General features: G+C 43.5%; 1 protein-coding gene across 1 annotated transcript in view; it reads right to left on the bottom strand.

Moving 5' to 3' along the window:
• Positions 1 to 15730, bottom strand: part of SPAG16 (sperm associated antigen 16) — a 947700-nt gene that overhangs the window by 881129 nt on the left and 50841 nt on the right. The window contains exons 5-6 of the mRNA XM_090041227.1: positions 13796 to 13933; positions 931 to 1038 (exon numbers count right to left, since the gene is read on the bottom strand). Coding sequence (XP_089897353.1) covers positions 931 to 1038; positions 13796 to 13933 — 246 coding nt within the window. The remainder of the gene's footprint in view (positions 1 to 930; positions 1039 to 13795; positions 13934 to 15730) is intronic.

Here is a 15730-nt window from a genome sequence, read left to right as displayed (position 1 = left end):
GGAGGCATAGCTAATGAGACTTTCTTCCATCTTGTACCTTTTACAGCTTTCTTCAAAAAAACATTTTCTACTATTTAGGATGCACTGTTATCTACAGGTTAAAGCAAAGGATGCAGTTTCCAAATCTGCTACTGCCACATTCTTTTACCTTGCACTTGTGAGCAACCTAAGCACTCCTTGTCTCCTCTTCATCAAAAGTAATTCACGGATAATTATACCTACCTCTGGGAAAGATTCTGAGATCTTCTGATGAGAAAAACTGTACAACTTCAAGGTGTTGTCCTGTTTTTTCTAAAACAAACTCAACTAAAAAAAGGTAGAAAAAATCAAGTGTGTTCTGTCAGACTAAAAAAGAAGGCAACAATAAAACTAGAGATTATGAATTTTACAGAATTCCTTTTTTTGTGTGACCTACTACTCTCGAAAATAACAGACCTGTAAGGCAAGAATGCTCAAAGAAATAAACAGGAATACAGAATCAATACATCCTGAAAACTAGCTTAAAGCATGCTCAACAAATAAAAACGATGGGAACTAAATGAAATAAAAGAAGATAGATTTAGTTATACCTAACTCAAGTTGAAACGAATGAATGAGATTCACCAACAACCATGAAAAAAAGAAATGGACAGTCAAGGAACGTTAGATGCTTTATGTACCAAATATTGTATGTACTTACGTCTCCTTTCTCTGCTCTGTAGAAAGTTTTCTCCTAATTTCTGAAAGATTGGAGACATCAAGCTTAAAGGCCTAGTGTATCATTTCTCGGTTTTCAGGGTGGATAAAACTGCCACTTACCAAAATGCTAACTCAATTTAGCTACTTTTGGCCATGTACTTAATACTTAAAATATAGCTAAGTTTTCTCAAGTAACATTCAAGCTTAGTTACCTTTTAATTAAATGACACAGTGAAAGATAGGTTTGCTTACCTTTTAATATCGCTAATGAGCCTGTTTTTCTCCTGGACCACTCGCTTATGGTGCATTCGATGGAAATCACGTTCTTTCTGTATTTTTAGCAGAGCCTCCTTTGCTTTGCTGCATAAAAAAATAAATGTGAAAGAAACTGCTGCTAACCTCTTTGGTAACTTTTGTTTTTTGGGGTTTGTTGTGAACTTGTAGATATGTGTACCTACAAACCTTGAGTTGGCAATTTGTCATTGTAATTCCTGCTGGGGCATATCTGTATTGGTCACTTAGATTCCTTTCTGCTTTCATACCTTAGTCTCAGAGATAAGGGCCCGATCCGCATATGCAGGCATGTGATATCTCTTTAGCCCTAGCACTGCACGTTAAACTGTGGACGGTGCTGCTAAATTACACGCCAGGGCAAAATTTGCTAGTGGGATTTCCTGGTAGCAAAAACAAAAGGAAGCAAAAAAAAAACCTTGAAGAAAAAATGGTCAAAAGCATGCCAAAGTAGCACGAATGTGGACAAATGAAGAGAAAGGGAAGCAGACAGCCTAGGCCTGCCTGCTCCCCCATCTCTGCATGCTGCAGGGCCCCCACACTGAGGCACCCTGAGCCCCAGCCAGCCGCTCCCCAGCTGCCTGGGGTGCAGTATGCCTTGAGATAGGAGAGCTGGCAGCCTTGAGCTGGCTGCTTTCCTGTCTTTGCACTCCTCGGTCTGGGTGCTCCACTGTTGAGCCCCCACACTGAGGCATGTGGAACCCTTGTATTAAGGCACACTGCACCCCAGCCAGACACAGACCAGATGGCTGGGACACAGGGGACCTCAAGCACAGGGGCTCTGCAGCATGTAGAGACAGGGGAGAAGGCAGCCCTGGGATGCCTGCTTCCCTGTCTCCATGTGACACTCCCCAGCTAGCTAGAAGCACACTGAGGCACCCTGTGCCCCAGCCAGCCCCCCATGCAGCATATGGAGCAGCGACACAATACATTGCACTGCAAAGCACATGGGCAGGGGCATACAGTGAGGCACAAAATTGTGTCACTACTATTTATGCCGCTGCAAACACAGGCCCCTGCTCATATGGCCACGGCCAAGGAGTTACACTCAGGCAAATTTTATGAGATACAAAACTGTTACAAAGCACTGGCTTGCTAGCAATTAGTCAGTGACATAGTGGGGGTGGTCTGTTCAACAGCCTGCCTCTGAAGATTGGGGCTTCCCATGAATCTTTACAGAAATTATATAACATTCAACCAATCAAAACAAGACAAGCTTCAGTCTTTTAGCAAGTATGGAAGTTCTACCTTTCCTACATTAACTATATTATCAGTCTATGCTAATCTAAAAATGTGGTCTGAATAGTTTAGTACACTGGTATAAACATAACCTACTCAAGCCCAGCTTTTTTAGCAAAGTCTCCTAAATTAGTTGCATAAAAAGTAAGCACGGAAGAAACTGTTACTGTACTTCCTCTGCAACTTCTTGGGTGATCTGTTGTGCATTTGTAGGTGTTTATGCCTATTGAACTTGAGTTGGTGACTTATAGTAATAGATCCCACTGGGGCAGCATATCCTAATGTCTCTGGCTGATGGCATGAAGAAAGACAGTGCTCTTTTATTCCTCTTCAGTCCTTTCATACTCAAATTCATGTAAACTTGTACTGTGAATGACTGGGCATGAGCATGTGTAGCAGAAATGTGTGCGTATGTGCGTGTGTGTGTGTACACATATGTGCATGCATGTGTTGTATGCACACACACTCAAGCATACAACAATTATACAAGATGTAAGTAAACATTTTCTTTTGAGCTGTTGCATTCATATGTATACACCTTGGGGGTGATAAGCAAACACTACCCCTGTGGCAGTAAGGTTTTGGAATCTATTTTAAGAAAGATAGGAGCATGGAGCACTATCCAAATTCCATCCCACAAACAGAGGCCAATGAGATGGCATAATATTTGGTAAGCATAAGGACTGATAACATTTACTGACTTGAACACGGAATAATTGGAAAGTTTCTAAGAAAAGCAACAGAGAACTGTGAGACAGCTGTAAATTTGTCCTGGGCTTTCAGCTTGGATATGTCATTGTAGGATTTTATCCAAAGATGGTCCTTTTCAGAACTGTGAAGGCACAGCCTGTTCTTTCATTCTTTCAGCAGAAACCAAAAAAACCTTAGGTAATCTTTTGATCTGTGAATGTAAAAGTGTGCCCCCATATATATGGGGGCACACTTTTATATATATTGCAATCACAGAAATATCTTACAAACAGAATCAAAGAAAATTAGGGCTACTAAGAACCTCAGGCGGTCATCTAATCCAAATCCCCTGCTTAAGGCAGGATCGTCCCTGTCTAAATCATCCTAGGCAAGCGTTCATCTGAATTACTTCTAAAAACTTCCAATATTTGAGATGCCACAATCTCTCTAGGTGTCCTGTTTCAGTGCTTAACTATGCTCATCTACACAAGCTATTAATAGAATGTTGCACTTGTCCTTGATAAATTTAATTTGATTAAATTCAGACCATTTCTATACTTCATCAAAGTTTTTCCTGGAACCTAATCTTACCCTCCAAAGTGTCTGCAACTCCACCCAACCCAATTCTGTCATCTACCTACTGGACATATGTACTTTCTCTCTTAATTCTGGGGAGAATTAGGGGAAAAATTAGTAAGTGAATTACCATATACACTCAAATAAAAGATGACCCTGAACATAAAATGACACCCTCCCCCGCCCCCCAGTAATTAAGAAATTGTGGAAAGCGGAAAAGCGGAAATTGTGGAAAAGTTTCCAAGTATAGAATCTAAGTATGGGACGTTTACCTGGAATTTGTTCATCTCTCACTGCTACAACAGGGAAAATAAATCTGGGGGGGGGGGGAAGGTCATGTGGCCCCTTTGCCCTCCACTCCCGTCTCCACTTCTTCTACTTGCAGCCTTTCCAACCCACCCCACCCTTACTATCAGACCATGCTCTCCCTGAGCACATGGAAGCGAGAAGCAAATTTGAGAACACTAACCCTGAAATAAACATTCCTATAGTAATTTGTATATAGCTATTGACTTAGTTCATGAAAAATTGATGCATTTTACCTTTTGACCTTTTTGAAACTGCTGAAAGTTTTAGCACAGGAATATACTATATATATAGATGTGGGTGTGAAGTGTACTCTGTTCAAGTTTGCAGATGATATTAAATTGTTGGGTAAAGTGCACATTCCTGAAGGGAGGGAACGATTGGAGGCAGACCTGGACAGGTTAGAAAAGTGGGCGGTACACAATAGGCTGCAGTACAACAACGACGAATATAGAGTGCTGTACCTAGGGCACAAAAATATCCAGCACACCCTACTGGCTAGGAAATTACTGTCTTAGCAACACAGAAGCGAAAAGAGATCTTGGAGTCAGACTCCAAGATAAACATGAGTCATCAGCGTGACGAAGTCATCAGCAAAGCTAACCACATTTTATCATGCATCGGCAGTCGCATAACAAACAGAACCAAAGAGCTGTTACTTCTCCTCTATGTGGCATTAGTCAGACCACAGTTGGAGTACTATGTCCAGTTTTAGGCGCCATACTTCAAGAAGGATGTTGATAGACTTGAGAGGGCTCAGAGGAGGGCTACTTGTATGGCTAGGGGCTTACAGGACAAGCCCTGTGAGAGACTGAGGGACCTGGACCTCTTTGGCTTCCACAAGAGGTGATCTGAGAGGTGATCTTGTGGCTGCCTACAAATTCATTAGGGGAACGCAGCAAGGGATCGGAGATACTCTGTTCACCAGGGCACCTCTTGGGGTAACAAGGAACAATGGTCACAAATTGACAGAGAGCAGATTTAGGCTAGATATCAGAAAAAAACTTCTTCACGGTAAGAGTGGCCAAAATTTGGAATGGGCTCCCAAGGGAGGTGGTGCTCTCCCCCATCTTGGGGGTCTTTAAGAGAAGGCTGGATAGGCATCTGGCTGGGGGTCATCTGACCCCAACGCTCCTTCCTGCCTAGGCAGGGGGTTGGACTCAATGATCTGTTGAGGTCCCTTCTGACCCTAGCATCTATGAATCTATATATTAGTACAAACTATGCATGATATTAATCCAAAGCCAAAAGTGACTCCTTTCCTTGGCAATCTGTCAACATGACTATTCTACCATGAGATCTTGAACTTCTACTCTCCTGGTGAAGGTTATAGCAGGGGCTGCACACATGGCACAATACAAGCAGTTACTGCACCATGCTTTAGTACTTCCAAATGACACATTAAAAAGGTTGCCATAGGGCAATGTGTAGATGCACCTTATCTGTTTAATATATTCCCAACATATCAGTGCTATAAATTTTATATCCTTTTGCTATACATTGTGGTTGGGTATTATGGACATTTTATGTGACATATATCATTCTGCATGGGCTACATGTTATATGCTCAGACAATACTGAACATGTATTAACTTTTTATAAACATGGGCAAAAGGCCAAGTATATGGGCTTTGAGGTATTCCAAACCAACAAGACAGACAAGATATTATAGGGCTTGGAAACTGTTACATGATTCAACTGAAAAGTATAAACTAATTTACCCTAAAGGTTAGACCATCAACTGAGTCATCAATGTTTCCTCTTCCCTAAGGACCTCACTGCCATGCATTTGCATTTTCACAGACCTGCATTTTGCATATTGGCTTCTATTCTACCCAGAAGAGCACACCAATGAGACTCTCCCCAGGCCTGAAGAAGGGTGTTTGTGCCTGAAAGCTTGCAAAGAACAAATTTTCCCAGCTATTTAGTTGGTCTAATAAAAGATATCACATCTACCCAAAGAACCTTGTCTGTCAAAGAACAGGCAGCTATGATGATTTACCCCACATGAGAATATGATCCTCTGCATATGTCTATTTCTTTTCAATCTAAATCAGTGTGCTTAAATCTGAATCCATCTACTGAAATCAATGACAACAGAAAAGTTCTCAGCATTTTCTTATGTATGCAGTATAAAAGCAGAAAGAAGATCCTTGCTATATTGATAGAAGTGTTCCAGCAGAACATAAAATAATGTTTTTGCTGATCAACCAAATGGGAACTGTGCCCATTTATATAAACCTAAGATATGATCTGCAGGGTACTAGGGATAAAATAGCAGAATTAAAAATGTATGACTACTTCACCAATACACAGTTACATTTTTCAAACTAAGTGTATGACAGTGGTGCTCAAAGTATGGTTCACAGGTTGAATCTGGACCCAAAAATGACTGAATCTGGTCAGCTTGTTTTCTTGCCTACTCTTTGCCATGATACTGGTCCCCACAGTCCTTCCTGTACTCTCCGTCTACTCTCCCCTTCGGCAGGGTTGCTTCCTTTCTTCCTTTCTCCCTCCTCTCTCTCTTCCTCCCTCCCTCTAACATTGGCAACCACCTCCCTCCCCTTTTGGAGAAAACAAATAGCAGCCCATGGAGCAGCTGGGTCACAAACACCAGACCACTGCTTTAAAAAGTTGAGTACCCCGAAATATAATCTTAAATGTTCTTTTTTTTAATTACAATATTTTTTTTTTATTTTTTTAAGTTTCTAAAATAGCTGATGTACATAAAGTTCATGGTATTATATTCTAATTAATATTGAGAAGAGTGTTGTTGAATTTGGAAGGTCATTTTTGTGTCTGTGACTTTTTTATATTTTTTTTTCTAGTTGTTTTGTTATACAATACTAACTTTTCAGATACTGGGCAGAAGATTAAAAATGTGTCATTCACATACAGGATCAAGAATTTCTCCTTAAATGCTGAAAACCTTTAGTGAAATATATCTGAGTAACAGTTTGCAGTTTAGTGAAAGTACCTACAGTTGCCGTATAATCATTTTAATACTGCATTAAAATAACTGAAATAAAATTACATTTAGGTTTTAGACAGTAAATCTTTTCTTCTGATTGTTAAACAACATTAAAGCCAGAGGAAATTGGTTTACAATCTCTTACATAGGGCCCTCATACCGTTGGTGTCACAAATAATGTCTCTTTTCAAGCAAGATGCTTGTCAAGAACAGCAAGTTCAGAAATGCCAAATTTAATTAAAAGCTATTTTCAAATACATTTCACAGTGATGAATCTCACAATGTAAACTTTCTGACGGATGCACCGAGCAAAACATGTAGCTTTCTTTTATCAGAAATCATTATTTTTAATCAGGCAAATCAGCATTCCCCTAATGTTCTGAGACACTCTGTTTTGTTCTGTCAGCTGTGAAACTTTCTGAGCACTGGAAATCTCTGACTGGCTGGATACTAATTCTGTCTTCTGCTAAAACACTTCCTTCACTCCAGGTATATAATGAACACATGAGTAAGGAACAGTTATTAACAGTAAAATAAACCTAAAATAACCCTAAAATAAATTAATTGATTTATCATAAATATTTCTAGAAAGAGGAGCTCTCTAGGCTTCCAAATAGCCCATAGCCCTTGTCACACCAGATTTTTTTTTTGGAGGCACAAAACATCAACAAAGAGACACCCTTCCCCCTTGCCTAAAAACGTTTGTGTGATGATTGCTGGTAAGAGCTTGTCACACCTTTATCACACAGGATCTTCTTTCTACCTATATACTTTATGCATAAGAAAATGCTGAAACCATTTCTGTTATATGAAATTCATTTCAATAGACTGGGACAACCTGGGAGCCTGGGGCTGTCACTGTTCTCCAGCCACTTGGGGCAGAGGATTCCTGAGTGCACATTTCATGCTGCAGTGCAAGAGAACCACTTCAAATGAATTCCTGGGGCACACATCTGCAAATGCAGAGCTTCGAACCTCATGGAGTTTCCTTGCTGTGCAGCATAAGCACCCACTGCAGGGGTATCTAGGGCCCACCTTTCACACTGCACAACAGGGGAACCCCATGGGGTTCCTGAGGTTGACACCAGGTACCTAGGGCCACTGTCCCACAGGATGAGGTCCTTGAAGTCCTGGAAGCAACGGGCCTGATCCTGTGGGAAAAATGGCCCTGGGTGATGTCTGTATCTGCCAATCTGTTGCATCAGCTGTGCCCTGAACCCAAGGGAAAAAAATAAAACAAGGTCTGTTTGTATCTTAAAAAGGTAGGAAAAAAACCCCTCTTTTACCCATATTTTCATACTAGATCTGTTCAGCTTCATTCACTATTCAAGTAAAAACACTCTATTAATATATAAAATAATCATAGCAAAATAAATGAAACTGATGTTTCACAAGAGCCTGATCTTGTACCGTTAAGCTGCAGGGGCAGGCAAAATGCAGCCCACAGGCCAGATGCGACCCACCAGGCCATTCTATCTGTCCTGCGGGGCCCCTAAAAATTTAGAAAATTAATATTTATCTGCCCCTGGCTGCCTGTCATGTGGCCCTTGATGGCTTGACAAAATGCAGTAAGCGGCCATCTGCCCAAAATAATTGCCCACCCCTTCATTAAGGTCACTGAGAACTTTGAAATTTATTTCACTGGTAGAACTGTTTGAAGAATGAAATATTACCCAATGTAGGAATCACAGAGTCTTGTAATATCCGCTGAAGCCTAGGTATATAAAGCTCACTGTATAATCAGAGAAAGAAAAAAGAACAATTAGGTTGCTGGAAGACATTAAGGCAGTTGGGCAACTGGGGTTTGAGGAAGGAGGGCATGCTGGGGTGGGATGGGCTTCACCTCTCCCTTAAGGTCAGACGTATCTTTTCCTCTAGGTTGGCTGATCTTGTATGTTGGGCTTTAAACTAACTTCGCTAGGGGAAGGGGCCGCTTTGAGTGGAAAGGATGCTTCAACAGCATGCAGGATGACAAGAGGAAGGGAAGCCCAGGTAAGCATCAGTGTCCAGGGAGCAGGGGGCCACAACTGTCCTGGGAGTGGGAGGGAGGCATGTACACCCTCAGGAGGCCTCAGGTGCCTCTAGACTAATACTCATAGTATGGGGAGTAAGCAGGAGGAATTGTGCCTCCTGATTGCAAGTAAGAACCCAGACTTAGTAGGGCTCACAGAAACCGGTGGGACCCTACCTACAACTGGGCAGTGGGCATTCGGGGATACACCCTATATAGAAGAGACAGGACAGAGAGGAAAGGTGGTGCAGGGGGTTGCGTTCTATGTCAAAGAGTGCCTCACATCATCAAGGATTAGCTTCGGGTTAGAGGAGGGTCAGGCAGAGACACTATGTGTCAAACTACAAGGGGGGCATGGCAAAAGGGACCTTTTGGTGGGAGTCTACTACAGACCACCCAAGCGGGGAAAGAGCTGGACCACGACTTCTCTAGTCAGCTTATGGAGGTGGTTAGGTCAAGGTATGTTATTGTCATGGGTGACCTAAACTACCCAGACATTTGCTGGGAGGAGCAGACAGCCAGGTCTGGCCATTTGCGTAGGTTCCTGGCTATATTACAGGACATTTGCCTTATCCAGGAAGTACACAGCCCCACTAGGGGTAATGACTTGGTGGATCTGGTTCTGGCCATGGGGGATGACCTGGTGAGGGAACTGCAGGTCCTTGACCACCTGGGCAATAGCAATCATCACCTGCTGGATTTCACTATCCAATGCAGGGCATCAAGGGCTCACACCAAAGCTAAAGCCCTTGACTTCAGAAGGGCCAACTTCAATGAGCTTAGGAGACTAGTGGGGGAGGCACTGAGAGCCCAGAAGGTAGGGGACATAGGAGTCCATGAGGGATGGTCATACCTTAAGAGGGTGATCCTTCAGGCCCAAAGGATAACAGACCCTGAGAGAAGCAAGGGGGGGTAAGAGTGCTCAGAAACTCCCTTAGCTCAGCAAGGGCATTCAGCAATGCCTGAGGACTAAAAGGAAACATACAACCAGTGGAAAGTGTGAGAGAGTGAGAGAGCCCCGCCAAAACCAGAGGCAGCTACCCTAGACCCACAGCCCCAAAGGGCCTGGTTGAAACCCTTCATACCCAGGTGTTTCTGGAGGAGAGGAACTGGGAACTCAAACTGCAGTATAAAGAGGAGCCAGGAGCAGGCAGGAGGAGAGAGCGCATGACTGGAAGCAAAGGAGCCGGGCCGAACAACGCTGGAGCAATCTGTGATAGCCACGTGGAGGGCTGGAAAGAGGCTCCTGCAGAGAGGGAACTCCCTGGAGGAGCTCTAGAGGGAGGTACAGTGGAATAGCAGGGTCAGGAACTTCCTGCGATCTCCTCGGCAGCTGGCAGAGCCCCACGGAGAAAAGGTACCATAAAGACTGTAATAGAGGGGCACTATTGAAGCCTGGTACTGTAATGACCCTAAAAGGGGTACAAGAAAAAATTATAAATGATGACCTCAATGAGATGAGGGTACTGTGATGATCCCAATAGAAGGTGCAAGAGGCGTGATCATAAGGACATGAACAGGGGAAGGAGAAAGTAGTTGCACTGATATTTTGTTTCTTTATTGCCAAAAGACGGTCGACAATCCTCCAGGACAGGAGGCGTGGATTCCTTTCAGTTCTTTTGTTGAGGTAAAGGCCCTGGGGAGGAACCCAGCAGCTGAATACAAACCTGAGGACGCTTAGACAACCGGTGGACCAGGCAAGGGTGTAGGGGTGGTGGAGCCCTCAGTATCACAGGACAGCAGATGATGACCAGGCGGAACTGCACATCCAGTTACTGAACATACTCCTATAAACACCAAAGACATGGTAGGCAAGAATGTGGGTGTGAGGAGCTCCATCTAAGACTTGTCCATCACTTCAGCCAGCAGGCTGAGGTCCTATGGAAATACACATCTAGTTCATCTATCTATGTATGTGTATAGTTCTCTGGAGGAAGAGAAAACAAAAGAAAAGGTCGCAAAGACTCTTGGGAAGGCAAGCTACCCAGCTGGCCACTTGACAGAAGGGAGGAGCTATCACCAAGGAGGAGTACTCCTCCTTGGCCCATGAGTATAAGAGGGCTATTAGGAAGGCCAAGGCAGAGATGGAACTCAGGCTAGCGTCCAGGATTAAGGACAACAAAAAGTCCTTTTTCAAGTACATCGGGAGCAAGAAGAGGGCACCAGGCAATGTAGGGCCCCTGCAAGACGCAAACAATAATCTTGTGGCTACACCAGGCAAGAAAGCTGATATTTTTAACAGTTTCTTTGCCTCCATTTTCTTGAAAAGGGACCAGGATATCCCACCTGAGGCAGGGACAATCTTGGGGATAGCTCTGTCAGGTCTTCAGTCAGTGCAGATGTAGATAGGGATCTTCTGGAAGGGCTAAACATTTTTAAATCCGTAGGTCCAGATGCCCTCCACCCAAGAGTGTTGAGGGAGCTAGCAGGGGTAACTGTGGAGCCCTTGGCTCGGCCGTATGAGCATTTGTGGTCATCTGGCTAGGTGCTGGGGGATTGGAAACAGGCTAATGTGGTCCCAATTTTCAAGAAAGGGAAGAAGAAGGACCCAAGTAACTATAAGCCTGTAAGTCTCACCTTGGTGCTCAGGGAGCTCTTGGAAAGAATCATCAAGGAGCACATTTGTGGGGGGCCTGCAGGGGAGATCATGCTCAGGGGCAATCAGCATGAGTTCATCAAAGGCAGGTCCTGTCTGACCAACCTCATTGCCTTTTATGACCAAGTAACTAAATCCTTAGATAATGGTGTCGCCGGGGACTTAGTCTTTCTAGACTTTAAGAAGGCCTTTGACACAGTCTTTCATCCCATCCTCATCAATACATTAAGTGACTGTGGCATTGATGCCTGCACAGTTGGATGGGTAAAAAATTGGCTGATGGGGCACACCCAAAGAGTAGTGGTGGACAAGTTGTACTCAACCTGGCAAGATGTGAACAGTGGGGTACCCCAAGGCTCTGTCCTCAGGCCCGCACTGTTTAACATCTCCATCAACAACTTGGACAAGAGGGTGGAAAGCACACTGTCCAAGTTTGCTGATGACACTAAGATGTAACGTGAGGTGGACACACTTGAAGGAAGAGAGAGGCTGCAAACAGATTTAGACAGACTACAAAAGTGGGCAGATGAGAATAGGATGGGGTTCAACATAGACAAATGCAGGTTGCTACACCCTGGGAGAAGGAATCCACAGCATACATACAGGCTGGGGAGTTCCCCCCTTGAAAGCACAGAGGCGGAAAGGGAGCTTGGAGTCATTAGTGACTCCAAAATGAACATGAGCCACCAATGCCAGACTGCAGCCAGCAAGGCCAGCCATACCTTGTCATGCATCCAAAGGTGCATCTCAAGCCAGTCCAGAGAGGTGATACTCCCCCTCTATGCAACTTTGGTTAGGCCATAGCTGGAGTACTGTGTCCAGTACTGGGTGCCGCACTTTAAGAGGTATGTGGCCAGCCTGGAGAGGGTTCAGAGGAGGGCCACCCACTTGGTGAGAAAGCAGCAGGACAGGCCCTATGAGGAGAGACTGAGGGACCTGAACCTGTTCAGCCTCAGCAAGAGGAGGCTGAGGAGGGACCTGGTGGCTACTCATCAGGGGAGGTCAACAGCAGATAGGAAGAGCCCTTTTCTCCCCAGCACCACCTGGGGTGACAAGGAACAATGGTAATAAGCTGATGGAGAATAAGTTTAGGTTAGAAATCAGAAGGCAATTTTTTACAGTTAGGGTGGCCAAAATCTGGAACCAACTTCCCAGGGAAGTAGTCCTCGCCCCTACTTTGGGCAAATTCAAGAGGAGGTTGGATGATCACCTGTCTGGTGTCTTGTGAACCCAGCATTCATTCCTGCCTGTGGCAGGGGGTCAGGCTAGATGATCTGTTCAGGTCCTTCCTGACCCTAGCTACTATGAAACTATGAACTTTATGCCCCATCCCCAAAACTGTGTGACTTGCCATGCCAGAGTTGCCTATATATCTAAACCCAACATCTGAGGAGGTTACACAAAAGGAATGATGTTACTTGAAGCTTGTCTTCCTATGAAGCCAATATATTTATACATGTACAATGTCAGTTATTTAATGCATTTTTATTCCAGATTATTAAAATTATGTATTCAAATATTAGTCATAACCAATTAAACTAAGTGTTAATGCTATTAAAATGTAATGAATAATTTACACTGGAAAATAGTTCAGTAGTTTGACTACAATTATTAACTGCAATATTCACCAAACTAAAAATGATTATTACTTTACATCTCTGTAGTTATTTAATTTCTGAAGAGAAGAATAATCTAAAAGAAAAATTGGTTGCTCAAGTAATTTTAAGAAAAATGAGATGGATGAAATTAGCACTGTGCAGGATAGCACATCACAAAAAAACATGCAATGTCAAAGTTCAAATGAACCATTAGATTTCAGTGCAAATCATCAATAAACACAAAGTCAGATGCATCAAAAAGGCTTTTAAATAGACTGCAACCCTAAGTTTAGATCATAGCTACATCTCTGTATAACATGGACTAAATGTTTGACCCTCTATCACAAAAAGTTTGAGCTATTTTGGACCTTGTAAAATCATTGTGGCTCCATGAGCTAATACAGTCAATGTTATACATGTCAATTTATACTCAACTTACACGAAACACTAAGGCCAAAAAGATAATGAAACACATCTGACAGGACTGCAGAATCAGATATATAATGAGGAATGGTATAACTATAATTTTACCCTTCTTGTCCCATACCATATTTTCATAATCATGGGGAGTATTTTGTTGTGACTACTGAAAGAAAGGTATCATTAGCAATAGCCAGATAGACAGAAAGAAAAGAATATCTATTCCCCTACACAAGGCTAACAAAAAATTGACAGTTTCACTTGACTCTGATTCAGGATCATAACCATAAGAAAGACTATACAGAGGCCATCACAAATAAAAACAAAAAAGTATTAATCCCATTAACTTACTGGTATAATTTTTTAAGCATCCACTATATAAAAATGATAAGTTAATTTAAGACTATTTTGAAACATACCTAGCAGCAATTTTATAGTTTTCCAGGTCCTTTTTCAAACGCTTGTTCTCAGTTTCCAAATGCTGGTTGTGGGTGTATATGTCTGGAACAAATCCAATATCTTTGGGTTCCAATACACCTTTCTGCATTAGTTCATACCTAGAAAAATACAAATGAAAATGTTTTAATTTATATTCCTTTATAGCAATTCATCAGTGTTTCCCTAACCACGTTAGCATGCACATTAACTATGAACATAAAAGGCATACCAACTTCATTAAAAAATATCCTTTTCTTATGTTAATTTACTCATGGTTATGGTTTTACACCACATTACTATTTCAGTCCCTTTGATTTTAAAACCATTTCATAACAAATAAAAGGCATGTCTTATGAACAGAATACTACCTTAGCATTAATTGTTTGTTTTTTCTTCCTTTTTTTCAATCTATCCTATCAAAAGAAAAACTAGAAGATAAAAATATTCACTTCAGAATACTTTACATTTCACCTTTATAATGTGTGTGTGCAGGTACACATGTGTGTGTGTGTGGTACTTTTAAATCACATATTCTCCAGCTCATGCAAGTTTTGTTTTGTTTTTCAGATCAGTAGAATAAGCCTTTAAAACAATAAAATTAGGGAACATCTCGCTGAATAACTCTAGTCTCATATGGTCACAAATGAAGAATTCATACATCATCTGGAGAAATATTGTGGCAAAGTGGGGATCCCCGCTAGCCACAGCTCGCCCTTCATCTGCCTCTGGGAATGCCGCCCACCTGTCTCGTCTGCCAGGCCTCACTGGAATAATGAAAAGTTATTAAATAAGGTGGGAGGCTGCCAATTGTACCTTTGGGGGTATCTGTGGCTCCGTACCTCCCCAAACGGAGGTCGAAGCCTCGCAGATGGTATCCAGATGTTATTAGTCACACCAGCCCTACACTAGGCTCCAGAATCCTCCTAGCAGGACCCTCCTTTGATCCCTCCACTCAAGCGGCCTATGCCGCCTTCATTCAGGCTGTTGAGTTCCCTGTAGCTGGCTCCCCTCTCGGACATGGTCCCCCCTTGGCACCTTTGGCCATACACAGGCTCTGGCCTCACCTCCAAGGCCAGGCAGAGCCCCAGGCCCACAACTCTGGGTGCCCCTCGCAGTGGGCACCTGGCCTTTTTGACCTCTTGGTCCTGGCCCCAGCATTGACCAGTTGAAGGGGCACTCTACCTCCAGCCTCACTAGCTCCACACTCTCTCTGGGTCCCCTTTCCTGGATGTGGGGGGATGGGGTGACTCACACCATGACTGGTGCTCCAGGGTTTCACAGGGGACTCTCACTTCCCCCCTGGAGCAGCAGATCATGGTGCTACCCTGAGATCTTACACAATGTCCCCTCTGCTCGGAGCTCCACAATGCCCCCTCTGCTCGGGGCTCCACAATGTCCCCTCTGCTCAGGGTCTTGGGGCTTCCCTCTTCAGGTGGGCTCAGGTAGCCATAGTGGTGCCTGGCCCCCTCCACCTCCAATGTCCTGACCCACCTGAAGGTGGGAGCTGGGGTTAAGGTGCCCCAACCTGTCTTTCTCCAGAGTAGTAACTGCCCTGGCATTTCCTGGGGGCTTCCGCACCACTGAGAGCCCCACCAGGCCACCCACTCTGGGCAGGGTGCAATTTTAGGTCATACCCAGGACCAGGAGCCTCCTGACCATCCTCTATAGCTCCTGCCCTTACCTCCAGTTGATACCCACAGCCTTGCAGCCAGGTGATGTTGTTACCTGGCCTTCCAGCATCAAAATGCCCTGTTTATATGGGCAGCCCTGGATCCAAAATGGCTGCCCTAATCTGACACCTGCCGGCTCCTGGCTTCAGGCCCTTAAAGTGGCAGGCACAACAGTGCCCTGCCACAATCATCTTACAACATTTCCTTTTCTTTCCTTTTATTAATGGAAGTCTTCCATATTAAATG

This window comes from Crocodylus siamensis, chromosome 4 (assembly GCF_052110815.1).
Source record: "Crocodylus siamensis isolate JL-2025a chromosome 4, ASM5211081v1, whole genome shotgun sequence".
In the NCBI taxonomy this organism is placed as follows: Eukaryota; Metazoa; Chordata; order Crocodylia; family Crocodylidae; genus Crocodylus; species Crocodylus siamensis.
This window is presented reverse-complemented; position numbering and strand designations above follow the sequence as displayed.